Source organism: Mixophyes fleayi, chromosome 12, assembly GCF_038048845.1.
Source record: "Mixophyes fleayi isolate aMixFle1 chromosome 12, aMixFle1.hap1, whole genome shotgun sequence".
Taxonomy (NCBI): domain Eukaryota; kingdom Metazoa; phylum Chordata; class Amphibia; order Anura; family Limnodynastidae; genus Mixophyes; species Mixophyes fleayi.
In genome coordinates this window covers 30921373-30949274 of record NC_134413.1, presented here as the reverse complement: position 1 = coordinate 30949274, position 27902 = coordinate 30921373, and the positions used below count along the sequence as shown (strand labels likewise).

General features: G+C 40.4%; 1 protein-coding gene across 2 annotated transcripts in view; it reads left to right on the top strand.

The window, feature by feature from the left end:
• The window catches only part of ARID4A (AT-rich interaction domain 4A), a 70237-nt gene that overhangs the window by 7350 nt on the left and 34985 nt on the right, over positions 1–27902 (top strand). For both annotated transcript variants that reach the window (XM_075193460.1, XM_075193461.1), the window contains exons 6-12: positions 1075–1154; positions 1243–1337; positions 8805–8934; positions 12931–13010; positions 16177–16250; positions 19027–19187; positions 26757–26829. In XM_075193460.1, coding sequence (XP_075049561.1) covers positions 1075–1154; positions 1243–1337; positions 8805–8934; positions 12931–13010; positions 16177–16250; positions 19027–19187; positions 26757–26829 — 693 coding nt within the window. The remainder of the gene's footprint in view (positions 1–1074; positions 1155–1242; positions 1338–8804; positions 8935–12930; positions 13011–16176; positions 16251–19026; positions 19188–26756; positions 26830–27902) is intronic.

The window sequence follows — 27902 nt, the reverse complement described above, 5'->3', positions numbered from 1 at the left end:
ATAGTCAAATGATTACACCAGATTAAAGAGTAGGAGGGAACTTCCAGTTATATGTCAAGTTGATTTGAACATATTGATTTTTGTTTATTTATTTGTTCGATCACTGTATGTGTTTCTTCCATACTAACGAACGTTTCTGTATTAATGCACCACTCTGAGCAGATTTCTGTGCATTAGTCTGACCTGTCATTAGTAAAACATTCTAAAATATATCTTGGGAGTGCAAGCATTTGCTACAAACACGTGGAATACAGCGCCAGTGTAACAGAATTTACATAATTTATCAAGTTGTAGTTTGAATTTAAGACTTTTATTGCAACACATGTACGCGTCTATAACTTATTTTAGGTATATTTTAATGGTTGTATGTTTTCCTCTATATGACTTAAATATAAATAGGTTTAAATAGTTCTAGTGTTTTTCTGAAGTTAATGTATCTGGCATAATAAGATGCTTTTAATCAAGTGTTACGTTTATCACACTTTTCTACAAAACCAAGCTGCAGACTTCCCTGCCCAGTTTGTTTGGCTGCACATGGTTTGCAAAAGGAATTGTAATGTAATGTACATTTTTATGGCACTTTGCCGCAAGAAAGTATTGCTTGTGAATGGTGTAGATTTTGCTTGAATGTCTAATGTATGGGTTCAATTCTTTGTGGGTTTATTCCAGGCCAGTGCTGGCCAGCCTTGAAATAAATGTTAGAAAAAACGAGTAGTGTATAAAGTAAACAATGCAAGTATGCGAGGCCTGGAGTGTCAGTGATTATTGTGGCTACATGTGAACATCACATGTCTGCTTTGGGAACTTGCAGTGTGATAAGGAACAGGAAGTGAACTCTGTGTTGGTTGCATTTGAAAGAACACTAGCTGTAGGCAATAGGAATGAGGAATGGTTCTAAGTATGAGTAAGATAGATAGATATATAGAGATATATATATATATATATATATATATATATATATATATATATAATTTGTAATCTCACTCAATCTCCAGCTTCATTGTTTGTCTGGCTTCATTATGGGGATACTTAAGGTATTTAGGTGTTGTTAAATGTGCCACTTTATTTTTGTAGTTTTTGACGATGGTGATGAACGAACTTTAAGACGGACGTCATTATGTTTGAAGGGGGAAAGGCACTTTGCGGAGAGCGAGGTAACACAAATGGCAATGTCTGACTTTGCTATAATAGTTTTATCACCTGGCCAACTTTTGCTCATATTTCTACATTTCTCTTGCGTAGACTTTGGACCAACTCCCTCTAACGAATCCAGAGCATTTTGGCACTCCAGTCATTGGGAAAAAATCTAACCGAGGAAGGAGATCGTCTCTTCCAATGTAAGTTTCAGAGAGACCGTCTGTTTATTTGTGTGTTGTCATGCTGTGCATTGTATTTTTACACCTTGTTCAGAACGTGTGCACTATCAGCAACAATGTATTGTTTGTTTTCACCACTTTTCTGTCTTTCGTTCTGCATATAACCTTATTTCTCTGAATATTTGTATGTACTAGTAGGTATATAAATTGTCTCATTACTCTTCCAGGTATGTGGATAGGCAGTCATTGAATGCTGTAGAATGTCACTGGGCATGTTATCATGGCAAGTGGCAGAAAACCTGTGACTGAATCATTTTCCATACACTGAAATCTCTTTTCCATAAAAGTCGTTCATAATATATTTAGATAACTTTGTACAGATTTTTGCACCTAGCTTATTTACAGATAAAGATCGTTGCTAATCTGTTGCAAAAAAATACAAATCTGTGAGAGCTGGAGAGAATTTAAATCGGCCTTGTTATACCAGATGCAAATTCAGACAGATAGTTTTCAGTACAACAAAGATTTAGCTTCAAAATATAGTTTTCCTTATGTAACATTTTAAAAAAAATAAAACACCATAAAGTACTCATCAATAAGTGCTGTTCCGTAGTAGATGTTGTTTTTGATGTTATTGTTATAGTGGTTCTGTCTTTTCTTATGTCCACACTTGTCTTTCTTCTGCTCTGTTTAGAATTCCAGCCTATTGTTTTAAAAACAAGTAGTTTCTCAGTATAATGTTGCATTAAGCAAGTGTTTACTATTTATTTACATCTTAGTTGAGTGTGATCCTATTCACTTCTTCATGCTTGAAATCACTGTAAAGGATCACAGTGTGTTAAAGATTTAAAATCTGTAATTTAAGGTAACTGTATTATATATTTGCTGTGTCTCTGTTCCGCTTGTGTCAGTAATTGTTAAAGTACTATGAGGATTTTATATGCAATTGTTACAGCTAAGAGAATGTTAGACTTTAACTCCTTGCTGTGATTTCTTTAGGTGAAATGGTTGTTGTGACCGGATGGGTTTACTTCGCCACCCAGTATTTTGTGGAAAGAAGGATGAAGGGATGTTCTTCCTGCGCAGTTTATCTGGGGGGTTTTTCACAGTCACTAACAGATTGTTATTGACCACTCCTGAAGCATGAACCAGGGCTGCCTTTAATGACTGAAATGCCCGCTTACAAGCGAGGATCCAGTCCACTACTTTGGGGAGTTTCTTCTTGGTGAGATCTGTTAGGGGCTTCGCTACAGTACTAAAGTCTGGGACAAAATGTTTGTGGTACCATGAAGTCCCTAAGAAGGCTAGTACTTGTCTTTGAGTTGTGGGTCGGAGCCAATCTCTGGTTCTGGCTTAACTCCACCTACCCCGCCCCCCACATGATTCCCTAGGTATTGTACCTCTGACATCCCCATTAGACGCTTTTCAGCTCGGATTGTCAGACATGCCCCCTGAATTTTCCCCAACACCTGCCGTACATGTTTCGGATGGTCCTCCCGTCCAAGTAAGTCAGGACAAAGCCTTTACACACTTCCAGTAGGTAATCAACCACACGCTGGAAGGTGGCTGGCTTGTTCTTCATTCCAGAAAGCATGGCTTAAACTCGGCCAAATGGGGCGATGAACGCCGACCGTTCTTGAGCCTTTGGGGCTAGTGATATCTGCAATACTCCTTGCTCAAGTCAAATGTTGAAATATACTTTGTTTCAGCTAAGTTGTCAAACAGCGCGTCAATGCGGGGAAGGAGATATGCATCGGACATGGTCACCTTGTTTAACAGCCAATAATCTTCGCAAAACTGTGTTGTCCTTCTTGGAAACCAATATAACAGAGGATGCCCAAGGACTGCGCAATGGCTGCATCACCCCTAGCTCAAGCATCTCCTGCACCCCCTTGTATACTCACTTCTTGGCCTCTGGTGAGACCCGATAAGCATGTTTCCTAATTGGCCTATGCTCATCAGTGTCCACATGGTGCATCACCAAGGATTTTTGGTCGGGCTTCCTACTAAACTTATTTGCAAAGGGCTGTCTCAAGCTGCTCCCTCAATTGCTCGTCCCAGCCCACTTCCTCGACACCCCCCTCACCTGTGGCATCAGCAAGCAGGTCAGATAGCGGATAGCTTCCTGGAAGTTCCTGGTTCATAAGCAGCAAACTTCTGCTACCAAGTCCACACACTCGTGTTATCCCTGTAGCATGTTTATGTGGTAGGTCTGCTGTCTCCTACCGTCGCTATGAAATGGCACCACATAGGTGATGTCACTTAGGCTTTTCGAGACCGTGTACGGTCCAGCTCAGACAGCCTGCAGCTGGACCATACACTCCTGATGCATGGGCACCAGAACGAGAACCTCCTGCCCAACCTCTAAAATGTTGTTTCGCGCGCCCTTATCATGCCAAGTCTTCTGCTTGGTCTGCACTTCCACTAGATTACATTGCACAAGCCTCATAAGGTTTTCTAAACGATCTCTGAGCTTGATCACATACTCCATGACAGAGGCATCCTGGCCCCCCTTCCCTAGACTACCGGAAAAGGTCAAGAGGTCACCGGATTCTGCGGCCATATAGTAATTCAAAGGGAGAGAAACCGGTAGACTCTTGCGGTACCTCCCGATTTGCAAACAGGAATTCTGGCAGGTAGTGCCCCCAGTATCCCCCCTCATGGTTACAAATGCTCATAGCATATGCTTCAGAGTGATGTTAAACCTCTTGCACAGTTAATTAGTCTAGGGATTGTAGGGGGTGGAACAGAGTTGCAGCACTTTGCCCAGAGACACTGGACTAGTTGACTCGTGAACAGAATATTTTCGGTTAGAATCTCACTAGGGAACACTACTGTACTAAATATTCCTAGCAGCATGGACGCTACCTTTTACACAGTTATGGAGGACAGAGCTACAACCTCGGGGTACTTTGTGGCGCACCACAGTGAGGATGTATCTCTTCCCTGATCTACTGGATACAGACAGGGGACCTACAATGTCCACTGCCACTTGCTGGAAAGGTTCCTCAACTATTGGCAAGGACTTGAGGGGAGCTGGGGTGCCCAAGCCCCTGACACACATTACAGGACTTACAGTAGGTTTGGGCGTAATCCGACATTCCAGGCCAGAAAAAGTTCTGTGTCAGGCGCTTTGGTGTTCGCTCTCTCCCTTGGTGTACAGCCATAGGGATTTCGTGGGAAACTGACATCAGTTGCACTCGAAAGCTCAGTGGGATCACCAGTTCAACTTGTTCCCGGACTAGTCTATCCCTGGCTACTCGGTACATCAGCCCTTTACTCCAGGTCACACTCCCTACCTCCCTCCCCGGAAGGCTGCTGCCAGCTTGGTGCCTCATGCCTTTCAGCAAAGGATCATAGAGCTGAGCGACCCTGAACTCTTTCCTGAGGCCCTCACTATCGTCAATGTCGGGATGCTCTGCAGGGTGATCTATGTTTGAGTTACTAGGTTCAGTCAAAGGGAGGTCACTGTGGTTGGCTATACTTCCCACCGAAGCTGGCATTACTGCTAGGGACAGGATCATCACCGGGCATCCTCGCAAGATCAGATAGGCCAGAGACAACATCCTCTGCGCTGCTAGTGGATGTAGTCTTTCCAGAGGCAAAATACTTTCTGATTCCTGAAGATTTAGCAACTGTAATCTTTTCCTTTGGGCTGGGTTGTGCAGACTTACATCCTGAACACTGTAGTCTGGCAGCTTGGCTCCGGGTAATGAAGTTGAAAAATGCGGTCACAATTCCATTCCCAACGTCGTTGCCCAATATTACATCGGTGGAGAGGCCATCTATAACGGCAACACCTGGCCCATCTCCCCAGTCCAGACCTTTGCTAAAGGCACTTCCCTTTCCAGTCCATCTGCTGCAGTACTTTGGCAGAACGATCCTGGAATACTGTGGCAGGAGCAATAAGATGGGGGCTCCTTACAGGGATTGAGGCCCCTGAGTCTCGAAGTCCTTCTCCCTGCAGGGCTCCCATTTGGACTGGCTTTGGGTTCCTCCACATGTTTTTTTGGGTGTATTTTGACTACCCAAGTGACTCTGAGCAATTTTCCTCAGCGCCACGCTCCTCTTGACTGGCTGGTGTGGGAACAGTCTCTTTAGACTCGCCTCTGCCAGTTAGACAAGTCCTCCCGGTCCCAGGAGTCTGATTAGGGGCACAAGTCTGGGATGTTTGGGCTGTGGGACAGTCCATCTTCGGATGACCGAATTTCCTGCTTTCCTAACACTTTCTCTCCAGCCGGGGCTCCGGGGGTCTCTAATAACTTCCAGGTACAGGGTGGAGTGGGTGCTGGCTAAAAGCACCCAACTTTGTGGGAACTTATTTTTTAGAGGGGGAGTGATGAACAGAAGAGGGGTGTTTACCCTGTTTCTACAGTCCTTTGGGGCTGGCTGCTAGACTGATTTTTCTGCCGGTGTGGCTGAACTGCCAAATACTTATCTGCCAGCTGAGCTGCTGCTTCCATGGTTGCTGGGCTAGGGTCTAATACCCATTCACTTCCGGTGTGCATCGGTGGTGAAACTGATGTATGCACATTAAATCCAATAATTCTTCCTAGAACTTAACACCAGATCCTTTAACCCATCTCATCGCCAGCTGCCACAACTGGTTGGCAAATTCCTCATGGCTGATGTGAGGGCTTTTAGCCAGTCCCGAAAATTTCTGCTGGTAGGTTTTCAGGGGTAATAACATAGCAGGGCCCTTTTTGCCACGTCATAGTACACACCGTCGTCTGTGGCCACTCCACGATGGGCCTCCATGCACGGCCTTCTAACGTGGGAACCAAATAATTGACCCACTCCTGTTTGTGCAAATCATTGAGTTTACGGGACATTTCGAACACCTGCAAATGTCCATTAATATCTCCAACATTGTCATCAAATTTGGTAAAGTGGAGGGATCCTAATCTGGGCTCAGCAGATGACAGTTTGTGGGGCGCCACAGGAGTTTTTTTCTTAACGGTTTCCCCATAACTTGATAATATCCGCCTCGGTTGTTCTGTCTCCCAGGGACTCTAGCTGCCGCATTAGTACAGAAAAGTTGTCTTCATCAGGATGTTGAACTTGTGTCACTGGTTCACTGTGTGTGATAGGGTTGCCGTTGAGACCAAGTGCTGGCATCTGTGAATTTACTGCAGGTACCTCTAGGTTTGGCGTTTTCGTCACCTCTTGGTCACTGTTGCAATCCGCTTTCTCATCTGCTGACCTGTGTTGGTCACTCCAGGCCATCAGCGCCTTTTTTAAATTCGCTGCTTGCTGCTGAGTAAGTAATTTCAATGTTCTTTGCTTGGCACAGGATCTTGCGGTCTGCCTTGGACATTGCACTGTATGTAGCCATCCTGTGCGTTTCCCCCTGTGCTTGAATAACTCGACTCTCCAAAACTTCCAGCTCACAAAGCAAGAGAGCTGTGAGGTATAGAGGAATCTGGCCCTGGAGCGAGCATTTCGTTCAGCTTGCTGTGTTCTCACTCAGGCAGGGACCTTCCAGCTCACAAAGCAAGAGAGCTGCGAGGTATAGAGAAGGCCGGCTCAGGAGCGAGCATATTGCAGTCTGAAAGCTCGACTCAGATGGTGATTTCAGGCTGTCCAAGTAAAGCTCTTGATCGCAGGCTGTCTTTCATGAAGATTGGTCCATAGGTAAGTAGTAAGCTTTAGGGACTCTGATTTACTTAGACATTCCACCCACAACTGAAATTCAATTTTTTTGTGAAATTCTCATTTAAGTTAGAACTTAAATGAAAGCGCGTATATTAGAACAAACTTCATGTACTGTCATCTGTTTGTACACTTACTGTTTGCTCTCAGGATACGGCCTATGGTCTTGTACACGTGCGCTTATTCCCTGAATGTGTGGTATATTTTCTGTAAATTGCTTCCACCACTTGGTGAACACAGCACAACCAGTAGCATATTCAGGGTTCATTGAATCCGATGGAGAACATTTTGGCAGTACACAAGAGTTTTCAGAATAAATGCTCAGTGGACATGGCTGTAAAGCAATGTTACATGCTACATCCATATGCGTTGAATATGTACTGCTGGAGCATACAGTCCAAATGCCAGTTAAGTTGTATTTACCAATTGGGGAACAGAGCTCAGATCTAATGTACCGAGGCACAGGCGGTGATGTGTTGTATATTCTGAGACAAATAACATTCAGTAATAACAGGAATGCAGAACATATATCTCAATGGAAGATTAATTGTTGGTCAGTGATTAGAAAGTGGGATAGAGTTTTCACAGCAATATGACTGCATAGAATGAGCAGCTTCTGAATAATCTGATTAACCTGAGCTCTTGTGTTATACAACAGGAAATAGTAGTACAGTTCATTCTCCCCTACCTTTTAAATGTATACACATACTTTGAAGAAGGCTGGTTAGTTCCACTTTAAAGAACTCTTATACATTTCATAGACGTAAATGACAAAAGTTCCCTGTAGTGTGTATCTTGCGTTGCTTCCAGCTCAGGTGTTTTCAGTTGTAAAATGACAAAGCATAGGCCACAATGCAGACATTCCATTATTTATTTGGAATTTTGAAGAGTTACAGTATTGAAGATGTTACATTATTCTTGATACACCACTTAATATTCATGTCATCCCCCTGCTACCTCGGAAAGCCTCAGAAATATCAGTCCACTAAACTGTTTACAAGAGAGTCGGCAACTGTTTAATTATAGTATAACCATGGCAATTACTCCCTTAAGACTATTATTTCAGTATAATTGCATAGCAATGTTAGATACATTTTTTTTTTGTTTGTTTTTATTGAATTTTTTCCTTAAATCACAGGTGCCATATTTTTGCGTCCTATATTTACGTGTGATTTGACAATGTAGAAAATAGATAATTTTGCATTTAAAGGAACACTGTGCAAAAGGTCTATAAACATTCTATTACTAAGGCGAATGTCTGGTTACATGCACTGAGGATTGGAGATATTCTAGTGCAGGCATGGTCTACCTGTGGCTCTTTAGGTGTAGTGAAACTACATGTCCCAGCATGCCCTGCCAGAAATCACCTGGATATCTACGGGCAAAGATGCTGGGACTTGTAGTTTCACAACATCTGGCGAGCCACAGCTTGGCCAGGCCCGCTCGAGGGGTTGGGAGGTGAGTGATTGGTGGTTGTCCCCACTGACATGCTATACTGTGAGGACAGTTTTTCAGGATAATGCAAAAAAACAATCTTATTGTGGGAAAAATCTTTTCAGAAATACAAATGTGCAAGTAGACAGATCAATATAGGAAACAGGTTTTATTTTAGGGAACAACACCGTGAAGAGACTTGTTTTAGGCAACAAAATATTTCATACAACTATCTGAATGAAACTTATTTCTGTGTAACTTTCTTAAATACTTTCCAGTGATAGCAGAGTCTGCTACGGGCCTTGAGTCCCTATAGTCACCTCTCTGCATTGTAATGATCTCCTTATTGTAGGCAGGCAGACCTCGGGAATCTTACAGTCCCCTTTATTTTCATTCTTCTAGGACGGAAGATGAGAAAGAAGAAAGCAGCAGCGAAGAGGATGAAGAGGATGTCAAGCAAATAGTGGACGAATTACTGGGCAAAGTAGTGCGTGTGAGCTGCAGCGTGACAAAAGAATGGTATCCTGCTCTGGTGAGTGTCAGCCTTCATCACCAGCGTTTCATGGACGGGTTTTTACATTTGTTTGCGGTTGTTACTAGATGCCTTTTTTTATTGTATTTGATCAACTTGGGCCACACTTTTGGATTAAACACTATAATCTTCCTGCTTATCCATTCTGCTGTATACACTTTATTTCATCTGAAATTTCAAAGTGATCTGTATTTAATAGCAGGTTATCTTGGTTTGGTATTTATTGTATGGGCAGCACTGTGGCTTAGTGGTTGGCAATTCTGCCTCACAGCACTGGGGTCATGAGTTCAATTCACGAGTTGGTATGTTTTCCCCGTGTTTGCGTGGGCTTCCTCCCACACTCCAAAAACTTACTAGTAGGTTAATTGGCTGCTATTACATTGACCTTGGTCTTTCTCGGCCTGTGTGTGTATGTTAGGGAATTTAGACTGTAAGCTCCAATGGGGCAGGGACTGATGTGAGTAAGTTCTCTCTACAGCACTATGCTCTGGTGATAATTTTTGGAGTGATGTTCTACGCTACTTATACTATTTAGATGACCTCACAGTATGTGTAGAGAAAAATGTGTGCTGTACAGTAGGATTACTTTTAATGTGTGTGTGGTATGGGGGGTGTTGTAAATTTTCTGTCAACGTGTCTTCGATAAAGTTGCACTGTAAATTCTCTATCCACATTCTAATAAGGCAAAAGACAAAGTACATGTAAGCCCTTAGCAAGACACTCCTGAAATTATGTGAAAGTGGCCAGCCCTTTAACGTCTGATTATTGACTTTCTAAAGTTGTTTTGGCACCTGTCCACTGGCAGCCTTGTCATAGTGGTTTTAATATGGAGTACATAGCTGGCGTTTTGTCTGGGACTGTGTTGCTTTCTTTTGTTGGGAATTGTCTAGAAAAAGCCTATTTATCAAGGTTGAGTTGGAAATTAAACCCCATTTCAACACAGCTGACGCTTTATTTTGTTTCAGCTGAGAGGAGGGAAATCGGATGCTATTGTCTGAGGAAGGCAGGGAATGCAAGTACAGTGAATGAAATGAGCTCACATCCAAGTGACCATTTGGACAGGCTTAAAATTCAGTAACTAGAAGCACTGAAGACCAAAATCTAGTTTCTTCATTTCACTAGATAGACCTATATTCATCCCAATCATTAATTACTGTGCTGTTTTTTACCTCTTTCTGCTGGAAATGTGTCCCAAGCGTTTGTTAGGACGGTAATTTTGAAAATTTCTCTAGAACTTAATTTGAGTTGGTAAATTCCTGGATTCAAATGTTGTACATGCGATGATCTATTGCCCTTTCTTTTGTTTGTTTGTTGGAGACGTCTTAATTTACCTAATATTCTTCTGGAAGTTTGATACTTTGTGGTGTCTAATTTAGGGCTTGTACCCCTGAGTGCTATTCATGCGCCTGTGCCACGTCCAGTCTTGGCTGTGTTCACCACTTGGTCAACACTGGTTAAAAGGAGTTTCAAAAATGTTTTGTTGGCTGTGACCGTACACGTTAGCATTCAGAGTAGGGATAATAAACAAGGCAATAGGACATGCTGCATTTAGGAATGTCTGTGTTATCGGTGTGTTTTTTGCAAGATACAATTAGCCCTGTTGGAAGTGCTGGTTAAGCTATATTCATCGGCCTGTAAACGCAGCCGGCGTGTGACGTACCACGGGTGAATGAAAAGCTCCCATACGCATGAGCCCTAAAGATATAGAATCAGAACTTTGTTAATTCTGCTGCTTAACACTCTGCCTATATAATCCAAGTCCACTGCTTGTCTACACTATACTGCAAATCTCTTTGCTATGAAGTGAGCCTGTTATGTGCAGCTAATAAAACTCTTTGTAACAGGAAGCTGTTTCCTTGCATGCAGCTCACACAACAGTAACACAACATAAACTAATTTAAAAGACTAAGGAGCCTATTTGTCAAGCTTTAAAACATGCTGAAACGGTGGTTTCTACATGTTTAAGGCAAACCTCTAATTATTGGAGCAATTTAAGAAATGCCTAAAACTTCTCCATTACGGTCAAAAGTGGCAATAAAAGATGCTAATTTACAGGGATGGGGATTGGGAATACGAACTTGTGTAAATGGGTCCCCTTGATTGTGATCAAGCTATATTTTATCGGCTTGCTAAATGGCAGTGTGGCACCGTTTAAGAACATTTGAATGGGAAATATTTGCAGTGATTTTCAGCTGTTTACTATTTGTTTATTTGTTTTTGTTTGTTTGTTTTTTGTTAAAGTGAAATTTATTATAGCTGAAAATTTCCAGTGCTATACTTCTCAAAAGTACAACTCTGTTAATCCCTTGCATACAATTCGCCATTTCCTGCCTCTAGTCCGGAGGGATGATTATATGTGCATTCAGTATGGTGGCGGATGTGAATGTACCCATAGATTAGGCTTTTAATGACGGGGGTTCAGTGATGTGTTGTGGAAAAGTTACTGATGTGGTATACCTATACTTGGGAGAACTATTACCTAGGTGCACTTAGTATGAAGCGATTAATGTGTGTGTGTGTGCTTTGAAAATCAGTGAAAACATTACTTTGATTCTCAAAGTAATTAAACTGATGTATTTTATTTATCAGACATGCAAGATTGAATTTAACTAAGTTAACCGCTTCTATCCATGTGATTGTCGACATAATCTAGTTTACAGGACTTTCATTTTTAAATAAACATAGTAGATGCTGGTTTGAGGTAAATTTTATGTTTTTTGTTCTGTTGGTTTCTTAAAAACACTAAATGAAGACTATTTATTTTTAAAGTGAAACTACAGTGTACTTGTAGATAGATTTATACATGGCCTAAGATACATAGGATAATGTGCCCCCTACTGTTCATTACAAGGACATAAATCACAAACAGATGACTGCTCTCTGAGGTGAATTCTATTATGCTGCTACCCTGTCAAGGACATAAATGTACAAAGTAAACATTTACCAGTGTGACCTTGGTAGATACTGCTTTCTTCTGTCAGGGCTTTATGTGTTGGTCAAGCAGTTAGACTTGGGGCTTCCAAACTGCTCTAGAATCTCCCTAGCTAAGTTGTTGCCGTCTCCAAGCAGTTTTAATGATTAGTTGCTTGTTAGTGTTTCTTCTCAAACGCCCAGTTTAACGATGCATTTCTATAGATTTTTAAGTTGATTTTTGTACTATGTACTGGCAATTGTTAATGTTAGTTTTCCTCACATTCAGGTGACAGAAGGTAATCTTAAATTTGATGTTTAAAAGTGTGACATTCTCTCATACATCAAATCATTTGCTAGTGACAGGTGATTTAAAATGTTTTCTTACATTATAATGCATAAATATAGGATTTCATTAACGTGGTTATGTGTTAAATGTTATTATTTCCGAAAATAACATTTTTTGGACAAGTCTACATGAAAAACTAGCTAAAAGCAAAAACGCCTCTTGCAGTATTCCCTAATACCTGTAAAAGTTAGCAAGTCTAGTATATAAATGTTCCCATTTATGACGACCATCAATTAGTTTATACTGCTAATGTACTTTTCACACTGTTTTCGGCTGTGTCCTTAAAGTTATGGTGGCACCTCTGGAGTATCTATGAAAATGTTTTTTTGCAATGTTCGGAGAAAGTATGTTCCACGTGGAACCGCACACTTTCATATCATTTTACTTATATTAAGGCAGTGATGGGCAGCCTGGTGCACCCCATGGGCCTCTTACCTTCATAAGAGCTGCATATAATACATAATCTTCGTAATAAATGTAACAATAAAGACTACTCTGTAATAATATAACAAAACACTCTTCAGGTTTCTTCACATGCCACTCAAACCCCTCACACCGTGTTACCCATCACTGTAGTATGGACTTGGAAAATTGATTTTACTGGTGTAATTGTTACAAATAAACATATTTCAACCATTTTTTTTTTTTTTACCATTAAGCTTGGAAACCATGAGGTTTCCAATCTTACATCTAAATAATGATGGCCTGAGTACTAATGCTGTTCCCTCTTGCATTAGGTTGTTTCTCCGGGTTGCAGTGATGATGCTACAGTGAAAAAAGACCAGTGTTTGGTCCGATCCTTTGTAGATGCAAAATTGTGAGTACTTTTATAGTTTGTATAAAGCCAATATATATTTTGTCTGTGTGTACATAGGCTTTTATAATTGTCTGTCATGTGAACCCTCTTTCAAATTTGTTCTTATGTATCCGGACAAAATTAACAATAATCTAGTCCTCGCCAAATCCTAAAATCTCATATGGCAAATAACACAAATGATTCTACTTTGTCGTGTTTTATTCAACACAAATTAAGGCAACATGAAGAAGCCATGTGTGAAAAGTAAGAAATGATTCGGTGTCTTGTAGAGCCACCTTTAACAGCAACAATTAGAAGTAATTATTTCCTGTATAAGTGTCAGTCTCTTCTTTGAGAGGCTTTGGTTCTCGAATTGCAACGCTGAATCAGTACATTGGTGTTCAAGGACTTTCATTTATGCAAAACTGTCTGGCCATAGCATCTCAATGGGGTTGAGCGTTGGGCTTTGACTTGGCCTTTCCAAAACTGCTTCTTTTCTTTTTCAGCCATGCTCTGTTGCGTGATCCAGTTTCAGACAACCTTCAGTTGTTAGACATTATGGCATCACATTTTACTCTAGAATACTCTTGCATAAACAAGTGTCCATGGTAGACTCAATAATTCTACATCGTCCATGTCTTGTGCCTCCACCACTGTGTTTGGCTGTTGATATGAGGTTCTTATGGTGAAGTGTTTGATTTTTGTCAAACATATTGTTGTGTATTAAGAACGAAGAACTCTACTTTGGTCTTGCCTGTCCAAATAGCTGTATCAGAACTGTCAACAAAGTAAATGTTAAAGACCTGTAGATCCTTTGGTGTAGCTTTTGGGTCCTTTGCAATTTCTTGGACCATCGTAAGTCAGATCTTTCAGTGATTTTTATTTTCCAGGATCCCCACTCTTGGGAAAACTAGAAACGGTCTTCATTGTTCTTCACTTCAATATAATGTTTCTCACTTTAATTTTTGGAAATGGCATATTCCCCTTTTCTGGACTGTGCAGTAAAATGTTTGCTTTTCTGGGATCATTGGTGACGTCTTTTAATCTTGGGAGTTAAAAGAAACCTGAACGCTCCAGTCGGAACAGCCAAAGTTTTAACTTTTTTTATATAGAGGCTATTTGTCACATGTGATTATATTATTACATTTTTTGTAGCGTTTGATTTTTAATTACGTCTTCATATGTGAATACATAGAGGGTGTAATTTGTTTTTCACGCGACTGTGTCAAAATATCTATATTCTTTTTTTGTATTTTAATTATTCTTACATTACATAATTGTACGACACTATTTGCAGCTTCACCTGGCACAGTTGTTTTATTTCGAAATGACAAGAACAAATAAAGTTATTAAATACAAGTAGTTTATGAAGGTCTCTTAATATTGTATTTACAGTGTAGTGCCCTCTTACTTGCACATTAACCTGACAGATCTGCACTAAAGGATGTCTTTTTTGGTTTTCTTTCTTTTTTTAAGTATCTAAAAACAGCCACAAAGGGTCAATTTTGTAAATAACCATCCCTGCATCTGAAGGAACTCTGCAGTGGTAGAGTGCAGTCCTCTGCAAACACTCCTCCCAGGGGCGAACGGAGGATTGTCGGGGGGGGGGGTTTCCCCCCTCCGACCCAAAAAAAAAACCACCCCCCGCGAGAGTTTCTTCAGCGCTGTCCTTTACAGCAGCTGCGGCGCTGTCTAAGAAGCGTACGCGGCGGTGCTGTATACACTACAGCACCGCCATGGACGCTTCTTTGACAGCGCCGTGGCTGCTGTATAGGACAGTGCAGCTATAGCGGCCACTTAGTTAGCGCAGGGGGGGTTTCTGGAGACTCAGAAACCCCCCCTGCGTGCGCCACTGCCTCCATATTATAACACAACCAGTTTTGAGTTCACAGAGCACCAAAAATTATTCATGCTAGGGGTTTCCAAGCAGGTGCACAGTTGGTCCTATCCTTCTTGGGAAGAAAAAAAGGAAGTAAGATCAAGTGTATATACTAAAAGTAGAATACTGATTACATACAGTACATTAAAAAAAACCTATATGAACTGTGAATCCTAAACAAATCTTAGTCATCTGTTTGAATCACTGTAGCATAGTGATTCACCACTTCTAGATGTCTAGACCATGAATTTAGCATAATATTACATTTATTATGTTCTATCCTGTAGATAATGAACACAACATTTTTACCAAACAGAACTTCATTATCACTTATAATATTTAGAAGTATTCGTGTAAGCTGCCACATTGTGTTCTACTGAGGCAAGAAGATGAAAAAAATGAAAAGCAATATTGTCAATAGAATAGTGCCACCATGTGGTCAGATTATCAGAGGACAGCATTGTATAGTGTCGCTAAACAATAGCTGCTTTTTAAAAATCGCTTACATTTTTGCTGTATTCAGAATGATTAATTCTTCAGTACATTGACCAGTCTCTTAGAATTTAACTTGGTAGTGTAGCTATCGCTGTAATTGGCATCTCAAATGACATATAGAAATGTTAACAAATTGTTTAGGATCTTATCGTGGTGATTATCTAATTGGTAACTGCACGGACTAACTTTTATTTCTGAAATAATCATGGCAGCTAAATCAAATCTTAGATACAACATTAATAGCATTTATATCTATGTTAAGGACAAGAAGTTAACAGTAGCAATAAATGTTGGTTCTGGCACTAACTGTGCAGCATTTATAAAAGCAATGTGGCTGACGACATTGCTTGTTCTTCAATATCAGGGAAAATTGTCCAAATTAGCGTAACATTTTTAAAAGCAAAGCAATCTGCTATACAAATATGGGGAATGTAATCTAATGACTACCCTTAGTAAACATCCCTAGAACACTGCACTTTCTGCACTGCTTGGGGAACCAGTGTTCATTTTGGGCAAGTTTTCTGCTGACAAGTTGAAGCACAGACGCCGTTGTAGAGTAGTAGGTGCTGTTTAACCCGCTTTCATTCCAACGCTTTGACACTTTTATATTTTCTCTGTGCTGGTTTATAAATGTTGATCACTATCCCTTCAGCTGACAGACTTAGAATGATGTAACTGGCCAGATTTTAGGCTGATCTAACATGCTGACTCTCTTTTCTACTGAAATAATTAAAGCTTGTTTAACTTTTTTTTTTTTTTTTTTTATCCTTTATTTTACTGAAAAATATTTTTTTTTTTCTTTCTTTAAACTAGCCATTCAATTGCAAGGAAAGACGTTGAAGAACTTGACATAAATGCTATGAAATCTGAGTGCCCAACAAAGCCAGGTAAATGAATAATTGTGCCCATGTTGATTGTGTTTCATAGTCTTCTCTTACCCAGAATACAGTTGGATTCTCTTTGTTACAGCTGCATGGATTTAAAGGGTCTGGTTTATAGTGTGTGTCCCCATTCCTCCGGTGTAGCGTTCAGAATAAACTTATGGCGGCTGGAAGGTTATTTTGCACGGGGATATAATATCAATGGTTGGGTTTTATTTTTGTCCTGACTAGTTACCCAGCAGGCATCTTACATTGGGAGACATACATGCTGCATTTTAAACCACGACCTTAAAATATGTAAAGCTATTTAAATCAGATTTGCTGTTTTTAAAGATCTGTCTAGTGAACGGCTAAACCTGACATTTAAATTGCAAGTATCTTTCATCCCTCTACGTAAACCCACACAAATGCTTGCTGAAATCTTCATATTCATAAAGCACGCTTAGTCCTAGTCGGCACGGCTTGTTTGATCAGGTTCTTTTTCTGTTGAGCACTTTTATAACCACTTTGCTTCAACCTGAACGTAGTTAATGAACTGCCCTGTTAGGGATTTGTCTTTAGGCATGTAATAACCGACAGACAGTAGATAAAGCTCATCATATACACGTGTAAACATTTCAAGAGTTCTGAATTCTAATCCCTTAGTGCTAAAGGTAAAGGGTACTGTCCAGTGATGTAATCCCTAAATGGGAAAAGTGTTTAATAGCAAATATTATCAACTCTGCCAAATTAACAATACTTCTATAAAACCATTGTGAGGCATCAATACAGTGTGTGTATTATGCAGGAGTGGTGTTGTGCGGATCCACCACTCTAAAGCAGGAATGGTCAATAGACGGCCTATGGCTTCATGCGGCTCCCTGAACCTTCATCAGCAGCCCCCAGCTCCTTCCTGCTTTGTCAGATATGTTTGTTATAGCTTGTAACACTTTCCCTGCCCATATGTTATTACATATAGGTGTCTCTTTCTTTGATTAAATGTATAGTCAGTAATAAGTTAAAACAACACCCTTATTATGTGGACCTGTTGGAAGGTCAGAGGTCGGCCATGCAGCCATTCAGTGTGTACGGTGGCCCATCACTGATATAAAGGGCCTCCCAAAAGTAGGAATTATTTTTTAGTGTGTGTGCGTGTGCACGAGCTTTTAGTTCCATACCTCGTATGTTAAAATGACATCACTCATTGTTTGCGACACTCATTCTATACATACAAATGTGCAAGTGTCATACAAAATGATGCTCACCCCAAGATTTCATAAGTGGTACATCCCTGGTTGTTGCCCCCCTTCCCACAGCCTATACTCCTTTCCTGAGGATTTGTGCACATGGATGTATTGTACTTGCATGCAGTGGAAGCATATTGTCAGGCTAAAAATATGTAGAACTAAAATGCATACACTTACCCCTGGAACCTATAATAATAAAGTACATATTATCCCATTTTGGCTGACGTATTTGGGGTAGAACTATTGAGGAAAAGTAACTAGGGGAAGAGTCATGAAAATATTTATTTTGCTCTTCCACCAAAATGAAACCCAGTCTGTCATGAAAGGTTTGATTTACGTAGAATACGAAGTAAAATTTATACCCCATCCATACTGCACCAAAAACCCAGGTGTTTGCCCCAGGGCAAGCCCAGACGATCCAGGTCGAGGTGCAGTATGAATGGTCCTAGATCTAATTCCCGGGTCATCAACTCGGGTCTCATCAGACACAATGTTAAAGTAAAAAATAAAAAAAACATCACAAGAGGAGCCAATCGGAGCTCCTCTTGTGATGTTGTCATGGAGAACCCGGGCAGACCCGTGTTCAGTATGAACACGGCTTACCTGGGATTTTGACCCCAGGGGAGCCTCTGTCCCCCGGCAATATCACGGGTTCACATACCCGGGATATTGCTTGGGCGGCAGTATGAAAGCGGTATTAATAATCCCTGTGGAAGAGGCCTCTCACTGAAAAATAAAAGATTGTATGATCATGGAGTGGGTAAACATAGAATTGAAGGGGGGTATAGCTGTTCTCTACTTTTTGGATAATGTCATGCACACATCTCAGTGTTTACTATTTGTAATTTTCAAAGTTGTGTTTGTTGTCTGTGCAGCTTTTCTGTTATTGGCTTTTACAGCACTGGAAAACTATAGATGGCTGTGTTTATACCTATCCTAAGACCTTTAGACAGCTATCTATCACTTGGGTAAAGGCTCAACACTAATCCAAGTAGCCCAGTATTCCTATTTTGGTGATGCCTGCATGACCTCCACCACAGGGCACGGTCCTGTCTGTGATAGTGCCCTTTATAGTCCATAACCCTTCTAATAAGAAAGAGATTAGATGTAGTAGCTCTGCAATTTTAGAGTCTCTTATAGAGACAGAGGCCGTAAAGCAAAAAAAGTGAGTGGCTGCTGTCCTATTGGCTCCTAAAGACCATTTATGTCGTTTTATGATGTACAGCACACTAATACAACTGAAGATGAGAAGGACTCATACTGTGGAAGGATTCCTCCCACCCTTGTGGAAATGTTTCCACGAGTAGTGAGAAATGTACAGAAAGAGCAGATGAACAGGCTATAGGCTATTCTTGTGGGCCATTTATCTGTTGTGTTTGGGTAAATTTGTCAGAGCAGCTACCACTTTTGTCAAAATTGTATAGTTGATGACGCTCCCTCGAACTCAGGCTTTTGAATCCGCTGTTGCTTATGAAGTCCCTTAATTTTTGGATTCAAATGTAAAAATGTGAAAGCTTTTACTCAATAAGAAAAACGGCCTTTTGTATCCCTACCAGGTGTAAAGGAAGCCATACCTTTCCTCAAGTCACGGACGGTCCCCGATAGTTGGAAAATGGACATGAGTGAAATTCTGGAGTCTTCCAGCAGCGATGAGGAAGATGGGGATGCAGATATTAGCGATGGTGAACCGAACAAAAACGAAGAAGAGGAAGCTGAGGTAAGGGTTATGTGTTCACACACACAGACTACTAAGCCGATAAAGCTGTACTTATTGTTATTTGTTTGGTGGTTTTGGGGGGTTGTGGAAATGTTTTATATACGAGGTATGTCTATTAAATAACGAGACTGATTCCACCTAGTAAACAAAGCAGTCAAAACCAGTTATAACTGCATACATAGTAACCTTGAACCTGCATGACAAGCTGCAACACTCTGACGTTCAATTGAATGTGAGCCGCCATTTAGTTTGGTTGTGTTTTCTGTAGAGTGCCGAAAAAATGCTAAGTTTAAAAGTTGAACAATGTGTCAAATTGAAATTTTTAGTAAAATTGCACAAAACACTAACAGAATGTTTTCAAATACTTACTACGGCCTATGGGAATGACTGCCTGTCTCGTGCGCGTGTGTTTGAGTGGCACAAAAGATTTAGCGAGGGACGTGGGAATGTTGAAGATGATGAACGCCCTGGACGACCTTGCACTTCAAGAACCGAGGAAAATGTAGAAAAAAATCAGATTGTTCGAAAAGACCGCCGACTCAATTTTCGAATCGTAGCTTAATCCGTGAACATTGACAAAGCCACCGTATGGAAAATTTTGCGTGAGGATCTTAACATGACAAAAGTTTGTGCAAAGATGGTTCCAAGGGTTCTCACACCAGAGCAAATAGAGCATCGCAAGGAATGTTGTGTTGACATTCTGCAGCAACTTGACACAGGTCAAAACCTGTTTCATAAAGTAATCACTTGTGATGAGACCTGGATCTTCCAGTACGATCCTGAAACCAAATGACAGTCAATGCACTGGAAAACACCGTCATCACCAAGAATGAAAAAAGCTCGTCAAACCAAGTCAAAACTCAAAGCAATGCTCATTGTTCTTTTCAATATCAAGGGTGTAATTTTGGAAGAATGGGTTCCAGAAGGCACAACAGTTAATCAGCATTATTATAAGGAAGTTTTGCAAAAGCTGAGAGAAAGTGTCAGAAAGAAACGGCTGCAACTGGGGAAAAATGGTTTCTTTCTTCACCAGTACATTGCGCCTGCTCCCACAGCACTTTCTGTGAAGAAGTTTTTGACCGACAAACACATTACTACACTTGAACATCCTGCATTTTCGCCCGATTTAGCACCTTGTGATTTTTATCTTTTCCCAAAAGTTAAATTGGTGCTTAAAGGGACACATTTTGAGTCAGTTGATGCTGTAAAGAAGAAAACGGCAGATATGTTGAAACAAGTGACAGAAATTGATTTGCTCCATGCCTTCCACCAGTGGAAAACAAGACTACAGCGATGTATTAGTGCAAATGGGGAGTATATTGAAGGGGACAAACATTACATTTGTAATACCAATAAATAAAGGTTCGTTATTTAATAGACATACCTCCTATATTTGCATTTGTGGTAAAAACAAAAATCAATCAAACAATAACTTGCAGCACTTTCAACTGTAACCGGAAACAGTTCACAAAGTGTTTTATTATTTGTTTTGGTCACTGCACTTTATGAAAAGTTGCATAATGCTCTTATATAGGCATTACATTAACTTGAAAGATGCATAAATGTTATACAATATTTACAATATATGCAATAAACTGATGGTATAGAGGATTCGTATGACACTGTGGGGGAAGTTCCCCCTGGGAGCCTCGCATGATGTGATCCTGTGCGCATTTTTCAGTATTGCTGTATGAAATATATCTGATGTGCATGGCAAAATGTAAGCTTTTTTTATTTTGTTTTCTGTATTGCAACATGACGTGAGGCTCCGACCGGACTTCACACATAATTGAATTATTACCCCATTATTACTTCACTGTATTGTTTCATAGTCTGGCATTATTTAGTGCTATAAACACATGTAAGGCACACTATAGAGGGCTGAACTCATGAATTCATGGAAATGCAGCTATTTTAGTCACATAGCGTCCACTACTATCACTGAGGCTCCCCATGTCTGGTATATATGTCCTATATATGTTTATAAGGTGCTGGTTCTTGGTAAAATCATAGGATGCATTTATATGGATATTGGTTCAGCCCACAGAATGATTGCCTTCACTGTGTCAGTAGCAACTTGTGTTTAAGATCCAAATCCCATAGGGCATGGACAATCATCAGCTCTTTCTACAGTCTTGTTATGTATCTACATCTTTTTGCCAACAGTGCACAAAACAGACTGTCATGTTTACTCTTATTTAAATTTCATGAATGTCTTAATAGTGCATCCATTTCACATGTGGTCAACTTCTCCACCCTTTGAGAGCTACTGAATCCATGTAATGTGTGGTCATTGGTCGTTCATCAAAACACAGGTGGTAGTTTACTGATGGGCCAACATGTTTTAGAAGGTTTTTTGGACCATTTATGTCTGTTCCTAGTGGTGAGTTCTGAAAAATTACTCTTCCTATAGCTGGTTAGTCGGCAGCTGTCACTTTAAATACCCTACCACACACATAGATTAGGGTCCGTTTTGTCAGAAGCCATTTAACCTAGCAGTATGTTTTTGAGGAAGCTGAAGCACCCTGAGGAAACGCACGCAAACACGGGGAGAACATACAGTCCACACAGATAATGTCCTGGTCCAAATTTGAACTCATGAACCCAGTGCTGTGAGGCAGCAATACTAATCACTGTGCAACCTCGCTGCAACCTCTTCAGGGCTTATGATGACCTTATGAGCGGGCTGGACAAGTGCCAGGTAGCCAATGTGCCTAAAATTGAGGACTAATACCAAACCTCTGGGAGTCATTTTTTTTTATGCCAATCAACCTACATCTTCCCTTAAAACATCCTGCTCATATAGAGATGTACTGCTTCTCTCCCTGGCAACCTGCTGCAGATTAAGAGGGCATGACCGATTTATTTAGTATAAACATTTGGCTGTTTTATGTGTGTTATCCCCCTCCGGGATACACAGCACACACTGTGATTTTGTGTGAGTAAATAGTTGTCATGGCATCGATTATCTTCGTTTATTACACTTCCCTTATTGAACAAAATGTATATTTCTCTTTCCTACCATTGGGAGACAGTGCGAGACATTGGGGGTATTGTAGTGGGTGTAGGAGTCTAGGCACTTATCAACTTCTTTGATCTTCACTCTTCTCCCCTACTATGCCCTTATTATCCAAGATGTATATATAAAACTGCTCCCTAAAGCAATGAGTAGATCTGATCAGACTAGAAAGTTGAATGGCTTTTTAAAGTGAACTTCTGATAAGACATTTCTGTTACAGACAGTCATGTAAAATAGATAAATTGTGACTTATTGGTCATTTTTATTTATTTTACAGGTGTGTGTGTGTATATGTGTGTGTGTGTGTGTGTATAATATATATCTATATATATAATTTATTTATTTATTTAATATTATAATGACTCGATTTTCATCCTTTACACAAATATTCACTGGTTGATTAATCTCACTGCTGGGGTGTTGCTTATTGTTCCTCTGGTATATTCAAGTGTTATTTCCTGTACTTCTATCACTTGGGTAAATGCTTTACTAACTTGTAATATGACCGGTTAATTTGTTGATTCACTGTTATAGGCTGTGTGTCTTATGTTTCTATTCTACCATATATTTTTTTTTTAATCTACTTTTTTGTTGAATATTTTGAACTAGGCTTCCAAATAAGTGTGATAGAATATTGATATGCAGTCTTTACATCGGACTTGCTTCAACCTAAACTGAAATGTATGCTTCTGGTCATACCAGAATGTCACTACAGTCAGGATTATATTGCCATCAGATTGACCACTGTTTTTTCAATTAATATGGTTCTGCTTTATTTTCTAACAAGTTAAGCCAGTTCTCCGATTTTCTGTTATCTAGTAACTGAGTAGCAGACATGCAAAGTACTATATTACTATATATTACATAGGGGAAATGTAGTTTTACTGCTTCAATCTGTTCTATTAATAGTGTAAGTGAGAATTGTCCTATAAAATCACATTGAATAATTTCTCTGCCAATGGCAGTAACTTAGTAAGATTGATCAACTGCTTTGCATTTACATGCTTGCAGCGCATGGAGAGATTTCGACAACCATAACAAAACTGTTCAGATTATTCTGCTATTTTGTGACAGTTTAGGAATTTATTAGAGACTGGATACTGATTTTTTTTTTTTTTTTTTTTTTATTAATATCAATAATTTTTATTAGAATTTCAGTGTTTAGGGGGAGAGGGGTACAGAAGAAAAAGGGGGAAAGGGAGGTGGAGGGTACATTGTGGGGAGCAGACATAACAATATATACCTTGCCACACAGCGTTAAGCAAAGTATGTAACATCAGTATCTGTTTTCTGTTTTTTTTTCATTGTGAGTTTGAACTGGAAACTGATGTTTTCAACTCTGTTTTCTTTTTCTAATTTGAAACAATCTTTGGTTGTTTTATTTAAAGAATTCTTATAAAACTCTGGTGTAGGTTTCTTATGTGTGTCCCTGTCTGTTGTACACAACCCTGTTGTCTTCTCCTTGTTTAATCTACTATATAATATGCGTTTGTGCAATTTTATTGCAATTTAGTGTGTGCACATATATATAACATAGTTGAACCATTTTTGTGATATATAATGTGTGTATGTATGTGAGAGAGATTATTCATTTTGAGAGGCAATCAGGGCTTAATAGTGCAGTATGTAGAGGAATGGGGATACTTGTGGGACTTGTAACTAGCTGTTTTGTTTACCAGCCCTGATAACCCCTTTGTGTCTGTACTTTCTTATAAAACACAGTCCTCTGGATGAGCACCAGGAGAATACTAGAGCCACATTCACAGATTGTCTTTCAGTGACAATGTCTCTCTGTCTCCATGTGCCATTACATTCCTTGACCCTTCTTCCCCAAAATGACCTTTCTATGTCTGTTCCCTCCTGTCCACCTCCTCAGTATCCACTGCGGATGTATATGTAAGGGAAGGGGAGTGGGGACTTTGTAACTTTATACTGCAATATAACTCCTGCTCCTGCTCCAGCAGGTCATTGCTGTAGTTGTGTTCAGCCCTCACCTAATCTCTAGATTGCTGTGAGTGAGCAGAGCACTCAGTGTGGTTATTGTGTCTAGTTGTCCTTCTCCTCTTCCCCTCCACGATGCTGCTGCTGCTGATGGTATTTTTTTTGTCTGTGTGAACACACAGCGCTGTCTCCCCCTACTTGGGGCTGCCTACAGTGTTGCCATGGTAGCCTGGTGCTGGGCACACAGCACGCATGCTCTGCTGAGACAGGAAGGTTGAGCAGAGGCTTGGCAGGCTGCCAGGGGAGGTTCGCCAGATGCTTTGAAACGGGGCCGTCTTATTCTTTTCTTCATGTAATGTCTGATTCTTCCCATACGGGAGGGAATGCAGGCAAAGCAGCAAGTGTGTAGCCCTCCCGAGCAGGCGAGGGGTAACCTTACAGCAGGCCTGTCTGGGGACAAGCAGCACAGAGCAGCCGCCTGCTAGCTAGGACATGCATGGAAGCTGTCTGTAGGTAGGTGAGCATTGTGTGATGTTATTCCTGCTGGAGAGTGTGCGTGGGCTCTCGCCTTGTATCCGTGGCTGTGTAGACGTAGTTCTTATCTGATTGTAAGGCTCTGCTGGGAGAGTCAGACAGGGGAAATATGCTGAAAAGTGAGCTCTAAAGGGAGTACTGTATGTGTGCTTGTAGAGAGCAGCACTGACATGTGGAGGCTGGGCAGTGTGGGCAGACAATAAGTGTAATCTGTCCTACCTTCTTCTGCCCCTATCATTTAATAAAGAGATGAAGGAGAATGATTTCCCACCTTGTTGTTTGGTGGGAGCTGGCCTCAGCCTGAAAACCATGAAATGATGGGTTGTCTTGCTTTATTTCTGCATGTATGGGAAGTTTAAGTGGAACTGCAGTGTAGACAACGGGAAGGCCGAGCTTTATCCCCAGCCTCTTCATGTCTTCAGGAGTTAGATGGCAGCAGAGCAGAATAAAGACCTTCTTAATGTAGCCATGAGCTTCCATGGCCTGCCTGCCTGAGGTTTACATAAAGGGCTTATCATATCTTCTCTTTTGTAGAAAGATGTAAATAATATTTTATATACATTATAAAACATAGATGTGTGTGTGTGTGTGTGTATATATATTCTATTATAATTTGCACATTGATGACCGAGCAATGCTATTTGTAGGTTTTTGTCTTATGCTGACCATTCCTTCATATCTGCTATATATTTACACTGTGAGGTTCAATACACATCATGGATGAAGAAAGGGACCTTTCAATGTCTTGAGCATTTTCCTGAAGTTGCTGTGCATGTCCTCCTGCATCACTGTCCTGTTCAGGATGTTTTTGCCCTGTGGCAGAGATTTGGGTTCTCTCATGGTGATTTGTTGGGTGTGGAAGAGGATCCTTCATTTCATCAATTTGAATGTGTTGATATGTTCTAGCTCAAAGTAAGAAATATTTGACTGTTGGGATCGGAGGTATTCAGCCATTTTTCCTGCATGCTGTACTTCCTATTGTGCATGTCATTTCCAATTAATGTCTTCACTTATGACTAGCCTGCCTGTCTCTTCCCTGCTAATACAGCACAATGAGGAGAGAATACACCCGTGGGCAGAGCAGATCCAGCCATATATTTTATTTTTTCTTTCTTTTTGCGTTTTATATGGCATGCTGGAAAAATGAATACACAATATGACATTGTACACAAAAGACATGGCAAGCACATTGCTAGAAAATGTGCACTCCTGTTTAGAGAGCAAGCTCTCTTGTCAGTGTCAACATGTACATCAAATGTTCATGTTTAAAGCAAAATATGGCAAATACTCAATGCTGGTCTTTTGTACTCTAAATTGTAAATTTTCGGAACCACAAAGGTCTCAGTCAAACATATTTTTCTCATTTACAATTGTATTTCAGTAAAGATTGTTTACATCAAGTAGTGGTATATCCTATACAGTAGTAGAACAATAGGTTTTGGTGTTGTGCCCATTTTGTCCCCAAACATACACAATAATTGTGTCATTACATGATTGCTTAATGATGAACAGATTTTCTATTTAGTTATGATTTAGTCTTACCTGAAGAGTTTGTGTTTACTCAATAAACATGTTTCTCCCACTTGCAGCTTCACATTACTTGCCATAAAAGTTTTGCAGAGTGAGTCAAATATGATGTTGAGCAGCTTCTAACAACTTTGTACTGTTAAATCACTACTGAATTTGTCATATAGAGATAGGGCATCATGGTGGCTTAGTGGTTAGTACTTCTGCCTCACAGCGTTGCGGTCATGAGTTCGATTCCCAACCATGGCCTTATCTGTGTGGGGTTTGTATGTTCTCCCCGTGTTTGCGTGGCTCCGGACGCTCCGGCTTCCTCCCACGATCGAAAAACACATTAGTAGGTTATTTGGCTGCTATCAAATTGACCCCAGTCTGTGTGTGTGTTAGGGAATTTAGTCTGTAAGCTCTATTGGGGCAGGGACTGACGTGAGTGAGTTCTCTATACAGCGCTGTGGAATTAGTGGCGGTCAGTAGTATTGATAGAACTCTTTCTTTCTTCCTTTCTTTTTGTGTTTTTTTGTTTTGAGCTTTGACATTTCTTTCTCTTGCAGCCAGAAGAAGAGGCAGACCCACTGGAAAGGGACAACTTCCTGCAGCAGCTCTACAGGTTTATGGAAGACAGAGGTAAAGTCCCCTCCAGTGTAATGCTATTCATGAGGTTCTGGTTTAACTCTGGTGTTTTCACCCTCCAATAGAACAAACAATATGGAACAAAAGATCTAATGGACCTGAACTTTAAATGTCCTTTGCACACATAGTAGTAAGTAAACTGTGAATGATCAGTCCTGAGTTTCCACCAGAGTTGGGGAAGCATCGGTTTTACCATTCAGTCTCTTTACTAATGAGTAAATAATATTGTGAGTTGAAAGCGTGTCATCACCTGCATGCAGCCGTTTTGTGGACTGAACCTATATTCAATAGGAGACTGAACTAATATTCACTAGGCAGTAGTTCTGTCCCTGAAGCTCATGGCTCAGTGATATCACCAGTTCCTGGTGAATTGATTGGCTGCATCCTTATGAATGTTAGTTGAGCCCACAAAATGCATGTTTGTGTCGGAGACTGGTATTAAGAGGATCATAGATAAATGATAAAGAAAACTTGATATTTGGTTTTGTATTACTGTATAATAAAGATCATCTTGTTAAAATATTCAGGCTCCAAAGATTTCAAATGACTGAAAGTAAGTATACATCAGATGTATGTAACTGTTAATTATGAAGGTGTAGCTAGTAATTTCAGTTTTGCAGGTATTATCTGTCACACCATAGACTTCTTTCCATTTATTTTTGTTAGATGCTACACACTGCACTAAGTTTCTGGTAGATGAGACATCAGAGTATGTGCTTTTCAGATACACGTTCATTAAACCTGCAGCATAACTTGGTCAGCAGGGTGGCTTAGTGGTTAGCACTTCTGCCTCACAGTACTGGGGTCATGAGTTTGATTCACGACCATGGCCTTATCTGTGTGGAGTTTGTATGTTCTCCCCGTGTTTGCATGGGTTTCCTCCAGGTTCTCCAGTTTCCTCCCACACGCCAAAAACATACTGGTAGGTTAATTGGCTGCAATTAAATTGCCCTTAGTCTCTCTTGGTCTCTGTGTGTGTATATTAGGGGATCTAGACTGCAAGCTCCAATGGGGCAGGGACTGATGTGAGTGAGCTCTCTGTACAGGGCTGCGGTATTAGTGGCACT